At 37.5% G+C, this 27,516-nt stretch overlaps 1 protein-coding gene across 1 annotated transcript in view; it reads left to right on the top strand.

The window, feature by feature from the left end:
- The window catches only part of LOC120635187, a 107,382-nt gene extending 80,387 nt beyond the window's left edge, over positions 1 to 26,995 (top strand). Inside the window, exons 4-13 of the mRNA XM_039906121.1 lie at positions 11,771 to 11,975; positions 12,687 to 12,862; positions 14,023 to 14,199; positions 15,265 to 15,436; positions 15,652 to 15,775; positions 16,674 to 17,200; positions 18,085 to 18,212; positions 20,378 to 20,456; positions 21,205 to 21,347; positions 23,621 to 26,995. Of these exons, the coding sequence (XP_039762055.1) occupies positions 11,771 to 11,975; positions 12,687 to 12,862; positions 14,023 to 14,199; positions 15,265 to 15,436; positions 15,652 to 15,775; positions 16,674 to 17,200; positions 18,085 to 18,212; positions 20,378 to 20,456; positions 21,205 to 21,347; positions 23,621 to 24,685 (2,796 nt within the window). The 3' untranslated portion in view covers positions 24,686 to 26,995. The remainder of the gene's footprint in view (positions 1 to 11,770; positions 11,976 to 12,686; positions 12,863 to 14,022; positions 14,200 to 15,264; positions 15,437 to 15,651; positions 15,776 to 16,673; positions 17,201 to 18,084; positions 18,213 to 20,377; positions 20,457 to 21,204; positions 21,348 to 23,620) is intronic.
- Positions 26,996 to 27,516: the final 521 nt, after the last annotated feature.

The raw sequence follows: 27,516 nt of genomic DNA on the forward strand, positions 1-27,516 counted from the left end.
GAGTAAGATGCCATCGACGATGGGAGCCGCAATGCATTGGGGATCAAAACCTTGGCGAGAGTGCAGTGAATACGCAAGTGCATCCCGTACTCTCACTTATAGGTCTGTCGAGGGACATACAGAGTATTTAGTGGGTGTAAGTCCCACATAACCACTCCATTTCCCCAAACGGAGTGGCATTTTCTCAGTCAAAAAATAGGATGTGAGGAAGATGATTTTATTGTGGTATAGGTCAATCATCATCCTGTTGCTCTTAGTAGGTCCAGTCTCGTAGTTCCTCAAAACTTTATAAGATCCGCCGGTTTGGTCCAGTATTTTGGAAGTGGGTTACGCTGCGTAAGTCTTCTCGCCTTCGATGCGGCGTACTGCAAACTATGTACATATTTGCTTAGCGAATGTGTTACAGGCGTTATCGTCACTTGTTTTTATGACTCATTAAATATATCTACCTCATTCCTTAGAGCGTTTGTGTGCACTGTGCAGATCTGAATCGTCTAAGTATTGATTAATTTTAAATGTCAAACATACCTTTTTGTTATAATAATAGTATATTTATTTATTATATATTATGAAAAAACTGATCTGATCTGTTTGGTGTTGAGTATAAGGATTGAAGAATTCTTATTTAATTCCACCATAAAAATTCTCCTGCTTTTCGCGGAGTATACCAAATTAAGGCTTAGTTCATAATATAATAACTAAAATAAATATGTGAACACTGTACAAATAATTGAAATAAATAGAAATTGAAAAAAAATCTTTAAAAATCAACTACAAAGTCTAATCAAGTATCAAAACTGTCCCGTCACTGTACCGAATCGCTCTCATCTTTCACTGCTTTCTCCAGGGGCGCATTGCGTCACTATTTAATTAGGGATTATTTTTTTTTGTTTCATTTGTAACGATTTTAGACGAAGGTGACAAACAGTGAAAAAAATATGTATGTTCGTATATAAACTGTTTACTGGAGGACGCACAAACGGAGGATTACAATGAATAATTGTTAAGAAGTAACGCCTGCTTCTATCCAATATTTAGTAACATAGGCTACTTATTATTTCATAACAAAAATAACAAAAAAAAAACAAAACACCCGGTTAATTTTGTTGTGGGCTTCTTCTTAGACCAGGACGCGTTTGGAACCCTGGTAGCTTTAGTTTTAAGTTTACGAATATTGTTATCGCCATCATCTCACTACCGTGTAATTCCTATGTACGCATCACAAGTTCCACCTATGGGCCTACTTGAATAAAGTTATTTTCGACTTTGACTTTGACTTTGTCTTTATTATCCAAATAAAAACAAACTGGTCCCGCGGGATTTCTAAAAAAACATACTAAACGCGGACAAAGTTGCGAGAAACATCTAGTAATATAAGCTAAGCGTATCCAAGACTTGCATCAAGCAGGTATAATATCGCGTATTTAATTATTCGAGAGTCTTGAAAGGTAATTGATTTCCCGTCGGTATTGCGATGTGTTACATTGTTAAGTGTACGTCGTGCTAACTGCCTCGGTGGTCTAGTGGTTAGCAAGGTCCAGGGTTTGAGGGAACACGTTGAGTCGTTGATCCCAAAGTCGAAGACAAAACTTTTTTTATTCAATTGTGGTATTACAGTAATACTTTGCCAGTTTTTTTTTGTTATCACTGTCTTGTAATGTCACTTCCTACTTATTAACAAACCAGAGCAATTCATAACCAATTTTATATCACTAAACGTGTGATAAGCCACCAACCCCCATTAGAGCAGCATGGTGATTCTGAACTCGTGATTCCGATAATAGCCCACTGCTGGGTCGTCATAAACATCAACCCATTACCGGCCCACTACAGAGCACGGGACTCCTCCCACAATGAGAAGTGGTTATGGTCGTCCACCACGCTGGCCCAGTGCGGATTGGTGGACTCCACACACCTTTAAGAACATTATGTAGAACTCTCAGGCATGCAGGTTTCTGCACGATGTTTTCCTTCACCGTTGAAGCAATTGATATTTTAAATACTTAAATCGCCGAAAGTTAGAAAAGTTAGAGGCGCGTGGCGGGATTCGCACTCGGTCTCCATGAAAGGAAAACCGATGCCTTACCCACTACGCTATCATGGCTTCAATTATATATACATTTTTATAACTATTAGTTAAAAATAAAGCCTTCGATGTATCTTGCCTAACCCTACACAAGACCTTAATAGTCAAAATTCCTTACAGTAATTAAAGAAACGGTGTAAGAAACGAGCGCGGTCGACAAAAACACCTTGCAAATTCCTTAATCAAAAAATCCTACAAGTTACTGCATAGATAGGAATTATCTAGAAAATAACATAAACATTAGAAGGACACGTTTGTTTGTACGTAATTTCCTTAATTTATATTAACTCAGAAAAAAAATCTAGCTAGTAACCTGAGACTTAGAGGCCTGAAGATGTAGTGACTGTGATCGCTGAATCAGTGCAAAAATATCAGGAGGGGGGGCAGTGGCACTTCATACAAGCAGAAAAGCACTGCCTACCCCTAAAATTGATATATAACTCGTATAGGAGGAGAATTTTAGCCATTTAATTCGGTTTTCCTGCATTATGCATATTCTGGTAAGAAACCCAGTTCACGCCACTGGGAGGGATGAAAATACTTTGCGAGTTACATGGGAACTAATGGCTGTATAAATGAATACCCTTTTATTGTATACCAAAGAAAAAAGTAGTTACAGAGATATATACATAGAGCAAGATAAAACAATTTGGTGGCCTTATCGCTACAAAGCGATTTCTTCCAGCCAACCAAAGACGTACAAGGAACAAACCTAGAAAAGAGGCAGGTGGTGCAATAAATGAGATATAAACATTACACAAATATATAAATATAATATACATTCGGCAAATATTTTTTTATATCATGCGTGCAATACTTTTCGCTTTTAACAGCAAATATTGTGAGACGGTCATTTTTCACGTCAAAATTGGCACTTTTAGGAAGATAATTATGGCAAAATAAGTGTTATAAGCTTTAAAGTTTTTCTTTTTCTTTTTTTTAATTTTGTTGTTTAAGCAATTGTGGTTAATGTTATCGTTTATGTGTAACTAAGTTGCGGAGACTTCATTGGTTTAGGTATGTGATATAAAAATACGACATTACTTTTGTGTGTAATAGTACTGTTGACGGCCGACTGGCGTACTGCGACTGGCGTACGGCGTCGTGGCGACTGGCTTATTTGAGATATAAAATACATTAAATAACGTTACCATCTGTACTTACAAACAAACGTAGATTTCCTAATAACACTTCCGCAGTCGGTTAAATAAGGACTGGCTGCGGCCCTGTGCCCGCCCCGCTACCCCGCGACGCCATTTTGCGTTTGAGAATTTATGTCGCTAAAGACGCGTTCACATAGTATTTTATTATTTATATCTAAATAATAAAATACTTTTCATATAAAATATGTCATAGCAGTGAGTTGATGGCGATAAGTAGATTCGTCAACTTAAAAGTAAAGAGAACTAACTATTTTATTACAATTCTTTCTTATTAATAACGTTAATTACTATCAATAAGGGAAATTAAAAGAAATATCCCTACTACGGCGCGTTTGGAACCCTCGTAGCTTGACCCATTCAGTTATCGCCATCAACTCACTTCTATGTCATTTTACATGTTATGTACGCATCAAAAGTGCCTATTTGAAAAAAGAAATATTTGACTTTGACTTTACATAATGTTCTCAAAGGTGTGTGCAGTGGCGTGCACAGCGTTTTTGACCAGGGTATGGTATATATAAAGAAGGTAGATGGCATGAAATGGAAAAATTCACCTTTATGAGACTTTATTTTATTATATTATGTTCTAAATTTTTTAGGGTAGGCATTGCTTTTGTGCTAGTATGAAGTGCACGCCACTGGTGTGTGGAGTATACCAATCCGCACTGGGCCAGCTCGGTGGACGTTTGAAGCAAGTTATATTTTGATTGCTTAGAAAGCACGTAACTTAGAAAAGTTAGAGGTGCGTGCTGGGATTCAAACTCGGCCCCCCGAAAGTGAAATCGAAGTCCTACCCGCTGGGCCAGCACCGCAGGGTAATACAGTAAATAAACAAAGACGCCACGCCTTATTTTTTTTTTTTTTTAATGTTTTCACATAATAAAAACTCCCACGATAGGCACCGAAAAAAATAATTAATACGACCTACATATTAAGTATACTAATTCAATTCATACTTAATAATACTAATATGATAAAAGCGAATGGTTTGTTTGTTTGTTTTATTTATCCTGCTATAAGTTAGCCCTTGACTTTTTTTTTATTTTTAACAATACACACATTTCCTTCTAGCCCCAAAATAAGCGTAGCTTGTGTTATGGATACTAAGATGACTGATGAATATTTTTATGAATAATATACATAAATACTTATAATCTATCTATCTATATATGTATATGAAAGAGAAAGTGTGTGGGTATGTTCCGTATAGGCTCCGAAACGGCTGGACCGATTTTAATGAAACTTTCAGGGAATCTCCGGATTGACCTGGCGAGTAATCCTGTAAAGTTTGGTGACGATCGTAGCACTCCTATTTTTGAACTGTCAAATACAGCTTTTATTTACTATGATGATATTCTATTTTTGGGTGTACATGGGTGTAGATAATGATCTTCACCCGCTCGAGAAGAGAATGAATACGGAGAGAAATAAATGATTTAATATATTATGAGACTTAAATTAAAAATTTAATGATGTAAGTTTATTGTTTAAATAAAATAAAGCAAAATTTAGCCCGGCGAAGCGGGACTCAGAAAGCAGGTTCGCAGTCCACTGCGCCAGTCGGCCGTCAAACATGTTTATCACCTGGCAGTGGCGTGCACTTCATACATTCACAAAAGCACTGCCTAGCCTAATATTGATATAAAGCTCATAAAGGAGGAGAATTTTTGCCATTATATGCAATTTCTTGCTGTATGCATACCCTGGAAAGAAACCCGGTGCACGCCACATATTAGTCCTGTACGCGGTTTCTGAATGATCTTAATTCTTTTTATCGGAAACAAGCGGGCGAAGTCACGGCCTTGTCACTACATAAAACAAATATCATACATAATTATGTTAATCGATTCTTGGTTAATCGTTAACATTAAAATCCGGTTACGCGGCGTACATCTTAATCGCTTTACCAACTACGAATGAAAAAAACTGTCTAAGCGCGTTTCGGAATCGCTCTCGAAGTGTTCCGTACCATCTTTGACGGCCGATTGGCGCAGTGGGCAGCGACCCTGCTTTCTGAGTCCAAGGCCGTGGGTTCGATTCCCACTACTGGACAATATTTGTGTGATGAACATGAATGTTTTTCGGTGTCTGGGTGTTTATCTGTAAATTAATATTTTTTGTATAATATTCATAAAAATTATTCATCAGTTATCTTAGTACCCATTACACAAGCTACTTTAGGACTAGACGGTGAACGTAGTATACATCTTCTTTCAAAATTCGTGTATTTCAAGTACGCGTTATATAAGCACTTTTGAAACGTCAAGTCTGTCTGTTTGTAGTGAGTCTACCACCGGTTCTGAAGGCAAGCTGGCAAACACTCATGGTCATCACACGAACATTTTCCAGTTGTGGGAATCGAACCCACAGCTCTGGGCTCAGAAAGCAGGGTCGCTGCCCACTGCGCTAGTCGGCCGTCAAATATATAGATAGATGTGAAACCGCGGGGCGCAGCAAGTTTAATATAACTCCGGCTCTCCATTGTGCACGCAGCCCTCGCCCAGGGTTGTTGCACCGAATAGATCGCTTCGCTATCAATTCCGTATGAGCGTGTGTGCGTGTGGCATGTACAGGGTGTTCAGAGTTTTATCTGTTTTCTTGCAACTTTGTTTATCCCTTTAAAAGTTAACCCTTAACTGCAATCTCACCTGGTGGTAAGTGCTGATGCAGTCTATGATGGTAGCTGGCTAAAATGTTAGCGGTCATTATAATTATTTATGTATATTATTCATGAAAATATAAATCAGTCATCTTAGTACCCATAACGTGTCGTTTGACGGTCGATTGGCGCAGTGGGCCGCCTGCCTGCTTTCTGAGTCCAAGACCGTGGGTTCAGTTCCCACAACTGGAAAATGCTAGTGTGATGAACATGAATGTTTTTCAGTGTCTGGATGTTTATATGTACATATATTATAAGTATATAATTCAATAAAAATATTCATCAGTCATCTTAGTGCCCATAACACAAGCTACGCTTACTTTGGGGCTAGATGGCGATGTGTGTATTGTCGTAGCATATTTATTATTTATTTATCATATCGATCCATTACAGGACGATTAAGGGTACGGGTCTGCTCCCATAATGAGAAGGATTTGACGCCTTAGCCACCACACTGGCTCATTGCGGATTGGTGGACTTCACACGCCTTTGAGAACATTATAGAGAACTCTCAGGCATGCAGGTTTCCTCACGATGATTTCCTTCACTTTTGAAGCAAGTTATATTTTAACTTAACTAAATAAGAAAAGTTAAGAGGTGCGTGCTGGGATCCAAACTCGGCCCCTCCGAAAGTTAAGTTGAAGTCCTACCCACTGTTACACTTACAAGTTACAGTAATGCAGTTAAATTAAACTCATAACCCATCGTCGATCTCGGTATAATCTACCTTCCGAACCGGCGGTATTGTCGCTTCGTAAGCTTACAGAAAAATCCTGTTATAATATTAAAGAATATGTAAACATATATGTATGAACGCTTTATAAGTGTCTGTGATAGGCCTACAATTAAAAGAAATTTTGATTTTAAATTTGCATAAGAAACTATGTGTTTATATGCATATTTATTATAGCGAAATACTGCAAAATTGAAAAAATTCTTTATTATATGGTTGCTTGAACGCGGCCGGCTCCGTTTTCATTTCCTAACAGATGGAATTTTTAAAATAGTTGATGTTGGAATGGAGTTTTTTGCGAGTTTCTGGCCGTTTCTGCTCAGTAATCTGCCTTCCAAACCTTGACTTGACGTTTCTAAAGTGCTCAGAGAAAAATCGTTATTGAAATAATTTTTTTTTTAAATCATACTGAGCAAGTTTAAATTCGGAGCACGCCGTATAAGTCACCTTGTTAGCCTCACAAACACGGTTCACATGTTTATATACATATACACGGTTTGTGTGTGTGTATATTGGTTTGTTACGTATATATATACGGTTTTGCTGTTTGTTCTAATGACTATTTTTGACACTAATAATATTATAAAATGGCTGTGATCGCGTAGCCGTATAGTTAATCAAAAAAATATATATCCGGCGCAGCGATGAGCTTTTTTAATTGGGAGGTCCCGGGTTCAAACCCGGAAGGTGCAATTTTCGGATTTATCAACTTTCCGACCGAAACGTAGGGTACAGTAACAAAATGTAACAAAATAATCAAATAAGAAACAAAATAACAAATATAAATAAAGAAATAAATATACTACGACAATACACATACCGCCATCTAGCCCCAAAGTAAGCGTAGCTTGCGTTATGGGTACTAAGATGACTGATGAATATTTTATAAATAATCTTATATCTTTAAACGAGCAATTCTTGTATATATATAATTGGAATCTCGGAATCGGCTCCAACGATTTTCATTAAATTTAGTATACAGGGGATTGGGGAGTGATAAATCGATCTAGCTATGACTCATTTTTAGAAAATGTAATTTTCTTTGTTTTTTCCGGTAATAACCGATTTGGTGCAGACGAAGTTGCACGGGTCAGCTATTAAACATAAATACTTATAATATACAGATAAACAACCAGCCACTGAAAAACATTCGTGTTCATCACACAAACATTTTCCAGTTGTGGGAATCGAACCCACGGCCACGACTCTGAAAGCAGGGTCGCTACCCACTGCGCCAGTCGGCCATTATATAAGTACAATAGGCGTGGTGGGCTTATGCTCTTGATTCGAGTTGGACATCAATAAGTTGAGGATGATGAGATATAACGCAAACAAACAAACAGACAATCTCCCGAGCTATCCGCTTACAAGGTGGAATTACTTCCAACGTTCTCGGAACGCCGCGCCGGCATAAATTGGATGACTTATTCTGGAAAATAACTGTGGACAAGCTAAAACTGAAATTAATAAAAAACAATCAATAATTGACGGCGGATTGGCGCAGTGGGCAGCGACCCTGTTTTCTGAGTCCAAGGCCGTGGATTCGATTCCCACAACTGGAAAATGTTTGTGTGATGAACATGAATATTTTCAGTGTCTGGGTGTTTATCTGTATATTATAAGTATTTATGAATGAATGAATGAATACACTTTTATTGTACACCAAAGAAAAAAAAAAGTGGTTACGGAGATATAAATACAAAGCAAGAGAGTATTTGGTAGCCTTATCGCTTCGTAGCGATTTCTTATTTATGTGTATTATATTCATAAAATGTTCATCAGTCATCTTAGTACCGATAATACAAGCTACCGGTTACTTTGGGGCTAGATGGCGATGTGTGTATTGTCGTAGTAGGTATATTTATTTATTAAAAAATAAAATTACTGTATTTCGCGCTGTGAAAGGGTTTTTTTTATAAGGTTGGATAAAGAATGTCTAAATGTAAACATTTAGAGACAGTGCCTACTGCCAACTGTGTTGTTTTTATCGCAATTCAAATTGGTAATCCTTTAGGTGTACTGTAATAAGACTTTTCTATAAGCTTTAGCTTAATATAAACTATGAACTTTTGTACAGACAGCTCAAAGATTTTACGAGAATCTACACGTGTATTAAAAAAAGTGTGTGCGTGTAACGTTTACGCGCGATTGAAGTAAAACTTTTATGATTATTTATTTATGAAAGAGTAAAATGTCCCTGGGACCCCGCCACTTCATTTAATATTCACTATTTCATTATATATTCTATTTAAAATTCATAAATATCACTTTCTTATTTTATAAATATTTTCATTTGTTAAATAGAATAATTGAAAGTAGAAAATTGCTGCTAAATGCTATTTACAATTGATCCGCTTTTAAATATTGGAAATTATAATCCTAATTGATTATGTCATTTGCCACTAGCTGGCGTATAAGTCAAGAAGCGTGGAGTATATGACATATACTTACGACCAATTCAAATTATTATTTTTCAATAGCGGAAACTACACAGACGTCTGACGTAAGCGTTACTTCCGTCAGAAAAAAAATCTGAGTTACTCCCTAGTCGCGCTCTAGGAGTTTTACTTCAAAGACCCAAACATAAAATCGGTTTTAAATTTTTAAACGATATAAAAACGGGATCGTTCACAGAATAGGGCCGCGAGGTGGTTACTTATTTGAAAGCAATTTTAGTTCGCCCCTTCGTTTAGAAAGCAACAGGGCCGCACTCGCAATACACTTTTGTTGTTCGCACTAAATGCGACCCGCTGGTATATAGTAATAATAATAAAAATAGCCTTAAAGGATATATTGTATACCAGCGGTATACCATAAACAATATAACAAAAAAATAATATTATGAAAGTTGTTCTAATCTAAAGTAAGGTTTTATTATAATTTGCATGCCATAGAATGGCAGATTGTAGCACGTAACTTGTTATGTTTTATTATAAGATTAAATTTTTTAACCTGCAATCACGCAAATAAAGATTTGAATTTGAATTTGAATTTGTTGGATCAAGTGTCGGACACAGAAGGCAGTAGTCGTAGTGGGGATATGATCTGGGGATTCAAAAACAATTCAAAATTCATTTATTTCAAGTAGCCCTAAGTCTGTCCGTGTGTAGTGACTCTACCACCGCTTCGGAAGGCAGATTCTACCGAGAAGAAGCCGGCAAGAAACTCAGCAGTTGCTCTTTTCCAACATTAACAATTTACATTTTAACATTCATTTTTGTATCTTGTGAGAGATGACAGCGGAGCCGGATGCTTCCAAGCAACCTTGTCATTAAGAAACTCATCAATTGAATAATAACCTCGCTGTAATAAATGTGTTTTAACACATTCTTTAAACTTATGCATTGGTAGGTCCAAAATTACCTTAGGAATCACATTATAAAAGCGTATACTCAATCCCACAAATGATCCCTGTACCTTACGCAGACGATATGCAGATGTCACTAATTTATGACCATTGACCAGTCGACTGTTTATATCCACTTTTTGTTTATAAAGACTAATATGTTGTCTTACAAATACTATATTGTTATAAATATATTGTGAGGCTACCGTAAGTATACCTATTTCTTTTAATTTTTCACGGAGGGACTCACGTGATTTAAGTTTATATATTGACCGTACAGGATATAATTTTTATCTCCTACCCGGGTTATAATGAAAATTAAGCATTTCAGCAGAGCCACGGAATTCCGTATAGTAACGCCTGCTTCTATCCAGTACAATTATTTTTTCAGGCTGAAATCTCAGTAGTAATTTAAAATTTACAGAAAAATAAAAACAGGTACAAAAAAAACAACCTATCAAAAATATAAGTCGAAAATCAAAATATCAGTATAGATATTTTAATAAACAATTAGCGAGTGCGCCCCTGGATCACCTCCCTCCCCCACCCTCCACAGTTCGCACGATCGACCGGATTTATTCCCACTTCTGATAATTCAGTATAAGCATATAACTATTGTTTACACCAGGGACCGTTATGGCGCCCCGAAACCGAAGCTACCGGATGTCCGTCGACGAATCTGATATGATGATTTGGAACAAATTACCAGTTGATATCTTGGAGATGTCTCTAAAAAGAGAGAGCTTATAGAAGGGTCATATTACAGTATAAAGGATTAGGTCAACGATAAAAATGCTTGGGTGTAAGTTAAAATTCAAAATTCATTTATTTCAAGTAGGCCTAATACAAGCACTTTTGAAACGTCAAGTCTGTCCGTGTGTAGTGACTCTACCACCGGTTCGGAAGGCAGGTTCTACCGAGAAGAAGCCGGCAAGAAACTCAGCAGTTGCTCTTTTCCAACATCAACAATTTACAACATTTTAACATTCATTTTTCTATCTTGTGAGAGATGAAAGCGGAGCCGGATGCTTCCAAGCAACCTTGTCATTAGTTATTGCTCCGACCAGGTTGCTTCTTAAATATTTTCAAATGGCAATGAGAGATGGTGATAACAAAAAGAACACCCGGCTAAGTTTGTTGTGGGGCGCATTTGGAAAGAATTAATCACAATCCCCTTACAATTTTATAAATTTAAAATTTCGGAACCGACAGGATTTGAACCTGCGACTCTCGAATTAAGCTACGGCTCTCCTACCGTCGCGTCGATGCCGAAATTACTATATGCCTTTCACATCTATCTTATAGCGACTCTAGTAGTAAACGTTGCAGTTTCGATCTACTTTTTCAAAGTTCCACAATACAATTACAATTATATAAACATATACGTATGAACGCTTCGTAAGTGCCCGTAATAGGCCTACATGAATAAAGAAATTTGGAATTTGAATTTTGAACTTTTTTTTTTTTGTCATTTACAATCAGTCGATAGACTATTAGAAGATTTTTTTAAAGTTCTTATTAACATTGACAGTTATGAGGGCCATTGTCCTCAAGTCTTCAGATGTGTGTGTGTGCCAGTCGATTGGGGTGTTATACCAAGCGTTCCCGATATTTGGGGCTATAGCTATCAATTTCATCGATTACTGTTGGCACTCCTAAGTAATGATGGATCTCAGTGTTGCGTGTAAACCAGGGAGCATTTGCAATCGTTCTGAGGATTCTATTTTGTGCTCTTTGAATGGACAGAGAATTTTGAACTTAAGTGTAAACGCTGTCGTTGCAGGACGAGGTGCTGGCGATCAACGACAAGGTGGTGCTGCGGGCAGAGGACCTGCTGAGCTGGGTGTGCGACGGTAGCGGCTGGCGCTGGGGGCTGCGGGCAGTGTGGCGCGGGGCCTGCGCTCCGCCCACGGAGCCCCAGGACTCCGCGCCACTGCACCACACGCGCATGGACTTCAGCGACGTCGACCGAGAGAAGAACGCCGTCAGTGAGTAGCTGCACAGTCCAATTTCAATTTAATTGCATTTTACATTGCACAAAAATAAATAATAAATATACTACGACAATACACACACCGCCATCTAGCCCCAAAGTAAGCGTAGCTTGTGTTATGGGTACTAAGATGACTGATGAATATTTTTATGAATAATATACATTAATACTTAGAATATACATATAAACACCCAGACACTGAAAAACATTTATGCTCATCACACAAACATTTTCCAGTTGTGGGAATCGAATCCACTGCCTTTGACTCAGAAAGCAGGGTCGCTGCAAACTGCGCCAATCGGCCGTCAAAACACTATTAAAAATCTATAACATCACAGTCATCATCATCACATCGTTTACCGGCCCAGTACAGAGCACGGGTCTCCTCCCACAATCCCTATCCCTATCCCTTCCCTACTAATATTATAAATGTGAATATAAGTTTGTTTGTTACGCTTTCACGCAAAAACTACTTAACCGATCCTCATGAAACTTTGTACACATATTCTTGGAAGTGTTAGAAGTAATATAGGATACTTTTTATCCTGACATTAAGCTCTGTTCCTTTGGGAGAGGGGATGAAAGTGTTTGACGATTTTACACCATGTATGTATATATGTATATAAATATACAAGAATTGCTCGTTTAAAGATATAAAGAACTACTCAAGTTATCAGCTGTGAACAACCTGCTGGTATCTTCACAGATGTGGACATTGCGGCGCCGGGCGTGGTTGTGTTTTCTTACCCGCGATACTGTCGCTACCGCGCGTTACTGGCGCGGCTGGAGGGCATCCAGGCGGCGTGGCTTCGGGACTCGCTGGTGGCCGCGCTGGGCGGCTACGCGGCGCCCACCAGGAACACAAGAATACTGTACTGCAAGGTGAGGACGCTTCTAACCCCAGCACGGCTAGCATAAAGATAGCTGGATAAGAATTTACATAGTTTTTAAGAAATCAAATTTTGATGGCGATTTTACCACTATTTTAATAACCCATAAACTATGTAACTCAATCTGCAAATAAAGAAATTGAAATAAACAAACAAAAATTAATAATAAATATATAAATATACTACAACAATACCCACATCGCTAGTGGCGTACATAGAGGGTATGCACAGGGTATGCAGATGATATAAAATGAAGAAAATCTCCAGTACGAGACTGCACTCCACTGTATATATGGTATATATAAAGTTAACGAGACGGCTCGGTTGCAGTAACAATATTAATATAAATATTAGAAGTAAAAATAAACTTGTACTGCAGTTTACTAGGCTGCATAAAATTATTAATTCATTTAAGGGTAATTTTATATATTTTTATAAAATGAAAACACCGTATCCAATACCAGTAAATAATATATATTTGAGTTCACTTTACAGACAAGCTAAATTAATATACTCTTTAACACCACCTCTCGGTTCCGAAGTTCCAATCAAAGTGTTTTAAAAATAATCAAGCCGCTTCGAACATCGCGTTCTCCGCTCGGTCTCTCAAATCCCCTCCCCATCACTGACCCGAATGAATACCGAACAGACCACGCGAACTCAGACGAAATCCTTTTATTTTTAAAAGTCAATATACAAATATTTTTAATCAAACTACTTACTTAATTATTTTAAAATTACAATAACATCTTAATATATTTGAAACCAGACAAACTTAATAATATATTTAAAATCATGACAGTTATAACAACAAATTACCACATGAAATCCTTGAGATGTCTCTCAATAAGTTCAAAGTTTATATAAAACGTAAGCTTATAGAAAAATCCTATAATAATATTAAGGATTACATGTATGATAAAAAAGGATGCGTATGAATTGCTCTGACTAAACTAGACTGTGAGATGGTGATAACAACAAAAAAACCTGGCTAAGTTTGTTGTGGACTCTTCTTAGACCAGGGCGCGTTTGGAACCCTCCTAGCTTTAGTTTTGCACTAACATTAGTGTTACACGTTAAATGTATGAACACTTCATAAGTGCCTGTAATAAGGTCTACATGAGTGAAACATTTTTGAATTTGAATTTGCAGGACACGTTTGAGTACCCGGAGCTGGAAGGACACGAGTTCGTGTGCAACCACCTCGCACCCAAGCTGAAAGGTCGCCCGCGAGGGAGGCGGCGACGCGCTCCGCGATCGCGGTCCCGATCCCGCTCACCCGACTCGCGCTCCAGCGACAGCGAAGCGCGGCGCACGCCCGAAACTAGGGTGAGTACTTGCCTTGAGATGAAAATACAAGTGTAAAAAAAAGCCCGTAAAAATCCTTCGAAAACCCGCCTGAAAATCCTGCAAAAACCCTATTGAAAATCATACAAAAACCCTACTGAAAATCCTATAAAAATCTATCTATATTAAAACACTTGTGGAATTTTCATCGCTCCTCAGCGTCAGAAAGATGAGTAGCACACAGGAAACGAGGCTAAGTACTAGGCTTGAAATGCAAATACAAGTAAAAAAAAAAACCTATTTAAAACTCTCCGAAAACCCTCCTGAAAATCCTGCAAAAACCCTATTGAAAATCATACAAAAACCTTACCGATAAGTCTTCCTATAATTAAATCAAAACACTTGTGGAATTCGCGTCACTTCAGCGTCAGAAAGGTGAGTAGCACGCAGGAAACGAGGGTAAGGACTTACCTTGAGATAACAATACACTTAACACAAAGAACATTAGCGAAATCCTACTAAAAACCTCCGAAACTGCAAAAACCTTACTGAAAATCCTAACAAAACTCTCTTAGAATATTTTTACAACACTTGTGGTTTAGCGTCCGACTCGCACTCCAGCGGCAGCGAGGCGAGGACGGAAACGAGGGTTAGGATTTGCTGTAAAATTACTTTAAACTTTATACAACACCGCCCGTAAAGTTTCTTTCTTATAAAACAAAACCAGAAAAAAAGTTTACTTAAACCCCCCGAAAACCCTACTAAAAATCCTACCAAAACTCACATGAAACTCGAGCAAAAACCCTACTAAAAATCCTATAAAATACCCTATTTACTTTTGTTACTTTGAGTAATGGTACTAAAGTCATACACGGCAAGTGTAAATACTATTATCAATGCATAAATGACTGGAAACACCATTGCAACGTTAGCAACTCTTATCAGAAACCCTACTTTAACCTCACCAAAAACCCGACTAAAAATGTAAACAAAAACTCACACACACTAAACAAAAAACTAACACGCACTTTTAACTAACATCCCTACTAAAAATCATTTTATAAAACCAAACAATTCCAAAATCAAACAGTTGTTTTATCCTCCCAGACACCGAGGAGGCTCTCCCTCCGCAACGGCCCGGAGAAGCACAGCGACGAAGAAGAGGAAGTGGAGAAGAAGCCCGAAGAAGCGGCGAAGGACGAGGCCTTCTTGCAGCAGCTACGGGAGTTCTTCACCAGAAAGGGGGAGGTGTTGAAGATATCGCACAGCGTTAGAAATTGTGAGTTAACTTCTCATTACGGTTTGTACTTACTTAAAACGTAAACATTGCCAATCGCAAATGACCGTCCCGGGTACCTACTTAAACCTTACCACCTCCAGTTAAGAGAGGGGTTTGCTGTTGTCGGTTGAGGAGTTTCTGTCCGGAGCGTGAGAAAGGACAAACAGACAAACATATCTCGCGTTTATAATATTAGTATGGATTGTTGTTTGCAGTGTCGTTGCGCAGTCTTTACGTGGCGACCATATCGATGGGCGGGTACGACGCGGCGGGTCGCTGTCAGTTCTGGCGCCGCAACTACAATGAGAAGGCCTCGAAGGTGCGGCGGCTTTACGAGAGGTAAGAGTTTTGTTACAGGTAATAATTTTATAAAAGGTAATAGAAATCATAATAATGTTTCACGGTCTTTAGAGGTACATAATGTACTGTCTCTCAGACTTATCTGTGAAACCGAAAACCTAATAGTTTCTGAGTAAACCACTGCCATAGTTTTTACTGAAAGAAATCCGATACAGCCCTAACATCACATGCAAAATATTAAATGATGTGACTCCTGCCACTTTATTATGTACGCGTTACGTAGCGTAATATGCGCGTGTCAGTCTTTTATCTTCAATAGGGTTGTCATAAGTAAATACTTAAAACACGGAAAAATTCATATGCTTCTTTTGATTTAATATTGTTACAGTGTGATTCCTTATGAGATATACTTATGTATCCTTCAACATTATTTCGTAATTTTTTTTTTTTTTGTTTTCAAATATTTCTTTATTCAAATAGGCACATAGATGGCACTTTTGATGCGTTATTATATACAAAATGTGTACATAGCAGTGAGTAGTGATGGCGATAACTACAATCGTAAACTTAAAACTAAAGCTACGACGGTTCCAATCGCGCCCTACTCTAAGAAGAAGCCCACAACAAACTTAGCCGGGTGTTCTTTTTGTTATCACCATCTCACATTGTCATTATAAAATATTTAAGAAGCAACCTGGTTAGAGCAATTGTTCACACCCAAGCTTTTTTATCGTTTACGTAATCCTTTATACTATAATAGGACTTTTCTATAAGCTTTCGCTTAATACAAACTTTGAACTTCTTAGTTAGTAGGTAGTAGTTCTTAGTGACATCCCCAAGATATCAACCGGTAATTTATTGTAAAATTGTAAAATTGTTGTTTATTGTAAATTCTGTTACACGTTGTATATGTTTAAATTGTGTTATCGATTTGCAGATATTTGCTACAGTTCGAACATTACGAGAGATGGAACGGCAGGAAATTCCCGAAAATGCCGAACGGCAAGCTAATGGAACCAAAGACTATCGCCACTATTGACGTCACAGACTCACCGACCCGAGACATAGACACCAAATCGACTCTCCCGGAAAAAAGACTGAGAACGCCATCCCCTCGGAAACAAGAGAAATTAATTCTAGACAACGAAACCGGGGAGCTATTGAAAGAGGAAGTCAATTTCACATCAAAACCTGCGGAGGAATTGAACAGGGAGTTCTTAGATTCCCTGCCTCCAAAAGAGGAAGACAACAAGCCAGTGAAGATATTCGTGAAGCCCGTAGAGAAACTTATAGAGCCGAGTATGAAGGAGAATGTAGTTAAAATTTTCGAGCAAAATACTGCGTTAATGTCCGAATTGTCTAAGCAGAAATTGATGGATTCCGGCAAGAATGCAGAGGCGAATAAGTTGTTTAACGATGGCAACACTAGGTTTTTGAATGAATTGGCGCAGAAGTTGCATTTAGGTAAGTTTACTGTTTTAAATATATCACTCGTGATTTTGTTCGCGTACTTTTGTGGAGTAAGTGTATGCTTAAAAATAATTACAAACAAAAAGAAAATAAAGAAAAAAAAAATAAAATTTAGATTTACATTCACATAAGTTAAAAGAATGTATATAACAACAGATTTAATGCATAGAACCCTACCCTTAATGAATTTCTCAAATGGTCACTTTAAATTGTGAAGTGATGTTGGAAAAGAGCAATTGCTGAGTTTCTTGCCGGCTTCTTCTCGGTAGAATCTGCCTTCCGAACCGATGGTAGAGTCACTACACACAGACAGACTTGACGTTTCAAAAGTGTTTATATTAGGCCTACTTGAAATAAATGAATTTTGATGACAATGTTAATTTGACAAATATCAGAGAACTGAAATTCATAAGATAGATGAAAATCCTAGATTCGATTCCTGGAGGGGCAATTTTTTGGGATTTATGAGTTCTAAAATAATTAAGGGTAGATCTGGAGGAAAGAGTAAGTGAATATGCACAAAAAATAACATTTACTTCAATTGAAAATTATTATAGAAATTTTTAGCCAAAAAACCTGTACCTACAAGTAAAAAAACACGCATCGCCACCATGTTATGTATAAAATACATAACAAACAAAATCTTATTAATATGCGTAAATTGTTTGATTTCCATTTTTGTTAGTAAAAAAAATATTAAAACATTCATTGACATTAACTCACAATCACTGTTTTACAAATTGTGAAGAAAAAAAAAAAGTCCTAAAAAGATTGACTGTTTGTTTGTTAAAAATATATAGAGCCTTCAAGGCGGAACCACCTGGCAGTGATCATCTCCATTGTCCAACTGTACCAGCAATGTTTATTTTTCTTCACAGGTAACGCGGACACGAGATTTTTGCAGCATCTTTCCCAAAGCCAGTCTACGGACAGTCTGTCCAGCCTATCCTCACTCGGCGACAAATACACCAACGGACACACGAACGGCACTAATGTTGGTGAACAGGTAAGCAAACTATAATGTTACAGGTAACGCATCAATAATGTTACAGGTAAAAAAACTATAATGTTACAGGTAAAAGGTTATGCAGGTTTAGTACAACTCGTATACAGGTTGAAAGTGTCTTTTATGAGAGTTTAGTACGGCTCGTATACAGCGTGAAAGTGACTTTTATGAGAGTTTAGTGCGTCTCGTATACAGGGTGAAAGTGTCCTTTATGAGAGTTAAGTATGTCTCGTATACAGAGTGAAAGTGTCTTTTATGAGAGTTTAGTACGTCTCGTATACAGGGTGAAAGTGACTTATGAGAGTTTAGTACGTCTCGTATACAGGGTGAAAGTGTCTTTTATGAGAGTTAAGTATGTCTCGTATACAGAGTGAAAGTGTCTTTTATGAGAGTTTAGTACGTCTCGTATACAGGGTGAAAGTGACTTATGAGAGTTTAGTACGTCTCGTATACAGGGTGAAAGTGTCTTTTATGAGAGTTTAGTACGGCTCGTATACAGCGTGAAAGTGACTTTTATGAGAGTTTAGTGCGTCTCGTATACAGGGTGAAAGTGTCCTTTATGAGAGTTAAGTATGTCTCGTATACAGGGTGAAAGTGTCTTTTATGAGAGTTTAGTGCGTTTCGTATACAGGGTGAAAGTGTCCTTTATGAGAGTTAAGTATGTCTCGTGTACAGGGTGAAAGTGACTTTTATGAGAGTTTAGTACGTCTGGTATACAGGGTGAAAGTGACTTTTATGAGAGTTTAGTACGTCTGGTATACAGGGTGAAAGTGACTTTTAGGAGAATTTAGTACGTCTCGTGTACAGGGTGAAAGTGAATTTTATGAGAGTTTAGTACATCTCGTATACAGGGTGAAATTGACTTTTATGAGAGTTTAGTGCGTCTCGTATACAGGGTGAAAGTGTCCTTTATGAGAGTTAAGTATGTTTCGTATACAGGGTGAAAGTGTCTTTTATGAGAGTTTAGTGCGTCTCGTATACAGGGTGAAAGTGTCTTTTATGAGAGTTAAGTATGTCTCGTATACAGGGTGAAAGTGACTTTTATGAGAGTTTAGTACGTCTGGTATACAGGGTGAAAGTGACTTTTATGAGAGTTTAGTACGTCTCGTATACAGGGTGAAAGTGTCCTTTATGAGAGTTAAGTATGTCTCGTATACAGGGTGAAAGTGTCTTTTATGAGAGTTAAGTATGTCTCGTGTACAGGGTGAAAGTGACTTTTATGAGAGTTTAGTGAGTGTCGTATACAGGGTGAAAGTGACTTTTACGAGAGTTTAGTACGGCTCGTGTACAGGGTGAAAGTGACTTTTATGAGAGTTTAGAATGTCTCGTATACAGGGTGAAAGTGACTTTTATGAGAGTTTAGTACGTCTCGTATACAGGGTGAAAGTGTCCTTTATGAGAGTTAAGTATGTCTCGTATACAGGGTGAAAGTGTCTTTTATGAGAGTTAAGTATGTCTCGTGTACAGGGTGAAAGTGACTTTTATGAGAGTTTAGTGAGTGTCGTATACATGGTGAAAGTGACTTTTCGAGAGTTTAGTACGGCTCGTGTACAGGGTAAAAGTGACTTTTATGAGAGTTTAGAATGTCTCGTATACAGGGTGAAAGTGACTTTTATGCAGGTTTAGTACGTCTCGTATAGGGTTTTCAACAGTGGATCGGGTCTAGGTACAGCCAAAGCTCACCAGACCAAAAAAAATTGAAAATTCCAATTCCCAAGAACCCAGTACCTCCCACTTATAAGACCACAGCGTCTACTACTGCCATAGAGAGGTTGACAGATACCGGTGGTTGAGTCACTACAAATAGACAGACTTGACGTTTAAAAAGTGTTATTTGAAATAAATTAATTTTGAATTCAGTGTGTTATAATTTTTTATAATTTTATAATTTTTATTAGTGTTTTCACCTATATTTGGAGGAATTGTCAATGTATAGGGCATATACTAATTTCGGCGTCACCTGTAGGAGAGCCGTAGCTTAATTGGTTAAACCGTTCAGGCCGCGATTGCCAGAGAGTCACAGGTTCCGAAAATGTTTATATGCATGGTAATTTTAAAAAATTTGTGTGTTATATTGTTAGAACAAACTGTTCTATACATCATACTGTTTTTTCTTAGATCATTTGTTTTTGTAGGCGGAACCCTAAAACGTGTTTCTTTCTCAGAAGTCGCGACCGGCGGGGCGGAGCTCCTTACGCGCGGTGCGGGTTAAGCCCACCAGGCCGATGACTGCGAGACAGACGCGTGAGTAAACTTCGTTTTATAGCTTAGAAAAAAAAATGCATACGTTTTATACTATATATCTTGAAACTACTGAACCGATTTGTGATGAACATACGTGTTTTTCAGTGTCCGGGTGTTTATCTGTATATTATAAGTATTTATCTATATTATTCAATAAAAAATATTCATCAGTTATCTCAGTACCCATAACACAAGCTACGCTTACTTTGGGGCTAGATGGCGATGTGTGTATTGTCGTAGTATATTTATTTATTTTATTTTAGATTTTAATAAATCTTTCATCATTTGAAACATATACATATACATATAGTAATGTACTGTATATGTGTATTTTATTTATTTACTTGCATCCATCCCTTAACGGGCGTAGCAATAAGAAACAGTTTGAACCTTATAGTTATTACAAATATCTAACTTGGGATTTAAATTAGAGTTAGTACAAATATGTTTGGAACCCTCGTAGCTTTAGTTTTAAGTTTACGAATGTGGTTATCGCCATCATCTCACTACCGTGTAATTCTTATGTACGCATCAAAAGTGCCACCTGTGGGTCTACTTCAATAAAGATATTTTTGACTTTAACTTTGTATTATTTATTTGAAAAATTTCATAATGCATCTCGTTTTCCGTAAAGCCGGCCTTAGTTACGTCACGGTACGTAACTAAGGCAGCCTTTGCGCATATATGTTTTTTTTACCTTTCGTATTAACTTCTATATGTTGTATATAACGTGTGCCGTGCTCCGCAGCGCCCGTGCCCCCCCTACGCTCGGACTCCGCGTCGTCGTCTCCCCCCTTGGTGGGTGGCACCACCGCCAGCACGACAGTCACCAACTTCGGCATCCACCACCCGCGGCCGCAGTCCACGCAGAGCGACGACGAAATTGTAGAGGTATTAATTAGGCCGACTTGCGCAGTGGGCAGCGACCCTGCCTTCTGAGTCCTAGGCCGTGGGTTCGATTCCCACAATTGGAATTTTTTTGTGTGATTAACATGATTGTTTTTAGTGTCTGGATGTTTATCTGTATATTATAAGTATTTATATGTATTATATTCAGAAAAATATTCAACAGCTTTCTTAGTACCCATAACACAAGCTACGCTTACTTTGGGGCTAGATGGCGATGTGTGTATTGTCGTAGTATATATATTATTATTTATTTATTTATTAAAAAAAATAATTGCATAAACGGTTACACTTCCCATTTGGTCTCAATATCATCAGGTCAAGGTCAAGAAATGGACGTAACTCTTCAAGTATTATAAACTTGTACAGTTTACTAGGCTGCATAAAATTAGTAATACATTTAAGTATAATTGTATAACATTTTATAACAAACTAGTGTACCCACCCCGCTTCGCCGGGCCAGATTTTGCTTTATTTTATTTAAACAATAAACTTACATCATAAATTTTTAATTTAAATCTCATAACATATTAAATCATTTATTTCTCTCCGTATTCGTTCTCTTCTATTCTCTTCTCGAACGGGTGAAGATCATTAACTACACCCATGTACACCCAACAATAGAATATCATCATAGTAAATGAAAGCTGTATTTGACAGTTTGACAGTTCATAAATAGGAGTGCTCCGATCGTCACCAAACTTTACAGGATTAGTCGCCAGGTCAATCCGGAGATTCCCTGAAAGTTTCATTGAAATCGGTCCAGCCGTTTCGGAGCCTATACGGAACATATCCACACACTTTCTCTTTTATATATAGATAGATTACCAGATGAAGTCCTTGAGATGTCACTCAATAAGGTCAAAGTTCATATAAAACGTAAGCTTGTAGAAAAATCCGATTATAATATTAAAGATTACATGTATGTATTTTTTTTTTTTATAAATTGAAAATGCATATAAATTTTTTTCGGAACCGAAACGATTTGAACCTGCGACTCTCTGGCAATTACGGCCTGAGCGCTTTCGGCTCTCCTACCGTCGATGCCGAAATTACTATTTGCCTTTTTTATATGCGTTTTCAATTTATAAAACTAATAATTCCTCCAAGTGTAGATAAAAACACTAAAAAAAAATTATACAAAATTACATGTATGATAAAAATCATGGGTATGAATTGCTCTTACTTCATAGCTCAACCTTAACTAGACGGTGAGATAGTGATAACAAAAAAAAACGTGGCGCCTTTGGAACCCTCGTAGCTTTAGTTAACTAACTTGTAAAATTAAAAAAATATACAACGTGTAAATGAAAACCGAAATAATTCTTCACAGGCTTTAGAGGTGCATTATGCACTGTCTCTGAGACTTAACTGTGAAACCGAAACACTAATAGTTTTTGTGTAAACCACTGTCACAGTTTTCACTGAAAGTAATCGGATACAGACCAGAACATCACATGCAAAAGTAAAACCATGTGACTCATGTCACTTTATTAGGTACGCGTCTCGTAGCGTAGGTACTATGCGCGCGTCAGTCTTTTATCTTCAATAGGGTTGTCAAAAGTAAACACTAAGAATGTATTGAATTAGTTTGTATGGAAAATTAATTATGCTTCTATTGATTTAATATTTTACAGGGTGATTCCTTATGAGATATACTTATGTATCCTTCAACATTATTTCGTAATTCCGTTACACGTTGTATATACCTTTTAGGTACAAATAATAGGACATATAAATAATATATGTTTTCTCGCTTTGGTTGGTTTGACCAGAGGCGTGCACTTCATACATGCACAAAAGCACTGCATACCCTAAACAATTTGTTTTACTCGTAAAGGGGAAGGATTTTTCCATTTTATTCCATTTTCCTTCTTTATGCATACCCTGGTCAAAAACCCTGTGCACGCCACTGGGTTTGACTTAGCTAAAACCCGAAGTATGTGTATACAACTTAACGTGCTCTTTGAGGCACGGGGATAGAAAACGTCAGTTTCCAGACTTCGGGTTTATGCTCAATTTTTTTCTATAGAAAAACGTTTATATAATTTACGGTTGATTGGCCAAGGCTGTGGGTTCGATTCCCACAACTGGAAAATGTTTGTGTTATAAACATGTGCATTGTTGTAATATATATTTATTTGCTTAACCGGGAATCGAATCCAGGACCTTGTAATTCGTAACTAACAGTTTAACCACTAGACCAATGAGACAGTGCTTGTTATGGTAAAAGCTAAGTAATACGTTTTTTTCACCAGGTTCCCTACCAACCAAAGAGTCCAGAGATCATCGACCTGGATGAATACCCGGAGAGTCCGCAGGGCATCAAGAAAAAGAAACTGGAGATCCTCAAGGAGAGAGGCCTCGAAGTCACCGCGGTGCCCCCGGGCCCCGTGTGGCCCGCCCTGGCTAACCCGATCACCCCTCTCATTAACCCCAATCCCATAATCCTGAACCCGGCGGTTCAACACCAGATTTTGTCCCAAGCCCAAATGTTCCAAATGTACAACATAATCCCCAACTACCCTAACGCGGTTCAAGCTCCAAAAGTGATCCAAGCATCGAGCGCTTTCGGTAACGCTGGTCCAGAAAAAACCGTTTACGGCAACCCAAAAGACCCCTTTATGCCCCCACCGCACGTCCTACAGGGGACGCCTATCAAACCGCAACGCTCCATCGCCACCCCTACACCCACACCCCAAGATATCCTAGACTTGACGTGTAAAACACAAACTGCCCCCACGCAAAAACCCGCAGTTGAAATAGTGAGAATCCCTTCAGAGACCCCGTCGCCATCCAAAACCCCCAACCCCCAGAATCTAAGCAAAAACTATACAATCCTAGACGGCAAGGCCGTGGTATCGAATTTAGAAATAACACTAGTGAATCCAAAATCACAGACTCCACCAAAAAAGCATCCGCAGAAGCGGTCATCGAACGGAAAATTCGCGTCGCTAAAAACCCCAACGCCCCCTAAAGATTACCCCAAAACATTCCCGACCCCTTCGCCCAAAAAACCGCCGATAACCGTTCCGAGCTACCAAATCGCTAAAGACGAATGCCCGAGCAGTTCGACCCAAAAGGACAGCGCCCAAAGTACTGTTCTACAAAACGTATTCAAAAACCAAAACCTAGCGCAAATGATGGAAATGCAGAAGGTTCCAATGACCCCTTTCATGGACCCCTTGTACATGCAGCACATATACAACAGCCTGGGGCAAATGGACCAGCGACAGCTGGCTATGTACAGAGACTTCATGACCAACCAGTTCAGAGGGTACACCGGATTGCTGAACATGTCCACGCCTACAACGAAAAATTAGTGAGGTTCTAGTCGGATAAGTTACTAATGTTAGTGCTTTTAGTGGACGCTAGTTCAATCATGATAAGTCTGTTTTAAACATGCATTTTGGTTGGTGTATGCCCGCCCGGGCATACTTATCCGGAGTTCTTAATCATGAACATCGTGAAGGTTTATTTTTGAATATTGTTTGTATATAAGCTTTTCGCTCTGAGGCTGTCATAGTATGTATAAAAATTTAAGCTAATTTTTTTTTAGACCTTAAAGGACTGAACCATGGCCGTTAAATAAATTAAAAAAAAATGTATGATAACAAAAACTTAATAACTTGAGTGAATTGTTTGATTTATTTTCTATTTTTGCATAGAAAGGTAAAAAAAATTGGCAGTGCCATTGAAAAAGTAAAAAAAAAAATTGAAATGCATATAAAAACTTCGAAATTGACACGATTCGGGCACTCTGGCAATCGATTCTGAAATTTTTTATATAGATTTAAAAAAAATTACCATCATATCAAGCCATGACCGGGGTCCATCGGACCATCACCTCCCACCATGAGAAGGGTTAGAGACCACCACGCTGGCTCAGTGCGGATTGGTGGACTCAAAAAATGCCAAAAAATTAATATTTCCTCAATTGTATGTAAAAACTCTTTAATACAAATTATAAAATTATAAACTAACCAAAATTAATCTAGCGTCCATTGAGAGTGTTAAAACTATTTTATTGTTATTGTGATACGGCAAGTAGGAATAAGCGATGTCGATCTCGGGTTAATTATTAAAATTAATGTATAGTTAATAATTAATTATTGTTTTAATTATAGTATATTTCGGGAGCAAACGTGGATTCCATGCACTTAGCATGAATTTGATACGCCATCGAAATTCAGTCTCGTAAAACCTAAAGTCAAAGAAAAATGAACTTAATGAAACTCGTTATAGCGATGCAAAATTGTACAAACACGACCTGTTTTTTTTAAATGTCGAATGCCAGAAGAAAAATAAATAAATTATGTCAGTTGAAAATGACGTAATCGAAATTCAAATTAGAATTACGCGAATTTAAGCTCAATTCGTAGGGAGTGAAGGTTTTTCATAGGGATAAAGGTTTGTGTCACGATTGTTCTCGCATTTTTTTTTTTTTTTAATTTATGGTGGACTCTGTAAATAAAACTTTAATAAAGATAAATTATTGCTTGCTTTTTATTTGCAATTTTGAACCTTATGATAAAAGCCATAAAAATGTTTTGTTAATCGATACGTCAATATAGTTCTAGCAGTAATACAAAAAAAGCTACTTTAAAAATACTTACATTAGGTTCATTTTACTATGACAATACATTGTTTCTATATCCGATATGGATTAAGATAGCTCGTATAGATCTCAAGCTAAGTACTGTTTATCCATAAACACAGTAACCCTGATTTTCTACGATATTGAATAATTATTATGACGTCAAAATGTGACACTTCTTACTAAGCTGTCAATTGCGAAGTCACTAGCAAACTTATCTTAAAAATAACATAGCTCTAAGCTGAAGCGTCAGCTTAAAGCTATGTTATTTTAAAATTATAGTTTCAAGATGATACCAATAATTGTAATTTTAAAACAACCAGATAAGTTTGTGGGACTTTACAGTACGTCGAAATTTGACACATCTCAGACTATTTGAAGTTTTCAGTCAGTGTGTAACGGTTCAATGTCACGGAGGATAAGGGCAGTAGACTGAGCCATTCACAGAAAAGGATGCAAAATGTTTGCACCGTTTTTCGTAGTTTCGTCAACACAAATCGTCCCTTAAAATAGCGTGTTCGACCGATTTGTCAGCGTGCCGATTTTGTGTATAACCATCTTTAATCGACCGTCTATAAACTACAAAGTTAATTGGAAATCAAGTATTTAGATTGTAGATATAATTTTTCTTTAAAATGGCGTAATGTATTGTGTGCAGTACACCACTTAGCACTAACCAATATTTTTATAAATAAATTTTAATTATGTTCTACTACAGATCACGAGGTCAGGTGGATTCAGTATTTTATTTAAATATAAAAAATTTTTAGAATAATTCTCATTGCCAGCTTAAAGGAACCATTTCGGATGAAGACAGGCCCTTGAAATAGTTTCCAAGTCATAGTTTATATCTTCGATATTAATACTTATTAGAAAATAGAAAAATCGGTTGGTCACAAAATCGGTCACGTACGCTTAGTTTTAGTGTTTTCGTGTAAATAAATTGTACATAAACTATTGTAACGGTATTATTTCCTTGCGACCGATTTTCCGTTATGCGACTATTATTTTATTTTGCTCTAAATTAATTAACAAATATACCTAACTAGATAAAATGAATAAATAAAAATTGAAACTATTATTTTGTGTTTTGTTTTGACTCCCACTTTTAAGCTGTAACATTTTTAACACTGCATTGGAACTGCAATTTCCCCTTAAACTTACATTGGAGCAGCGACATGGGTTTTAACACTAAGGCAATAAGGGTTTGAGACAAATCTTGCTCGCTCGATAGCTCTTCGTCTTACGTCAAAAGTTTGAAGACACAAAATTAAGTAACCAAATATTACGACCGAAAGAATGAAAGAATATACCGACCGTGCTTTCTGAGTCCAGGGCCGTGGGTTCGATTCCCACTACTGGAAAATGTTAGTGTGATGAGCATGAATGTTTTTCAGTGGCTGGATGTTTATATGTATATTCTAAGTATTTATGTATATTATTCATTAAAATATTCATCAGTAATCTTAGTACCCATAACACAAGCTACGCTTACTTTGGGGCTAGATGGCGATGTGTATTGTCGTAGTATATTTACAAAAAATCTAAGAGTCAATT

Source organism: Pararge aegeria, chromosome 26, assembly GCF_905163445.1.
Source record: "Pararge aegeria chromosome 26, ilParAegt1.1, whole genome shotgun sequence".
NCBI classification, from domain to species: Eukaryota; Metazoa; Arthropoda; class Insecta; order Lepidoptera; family Nymphalidae; genus Pararge; species Pararge aegeria.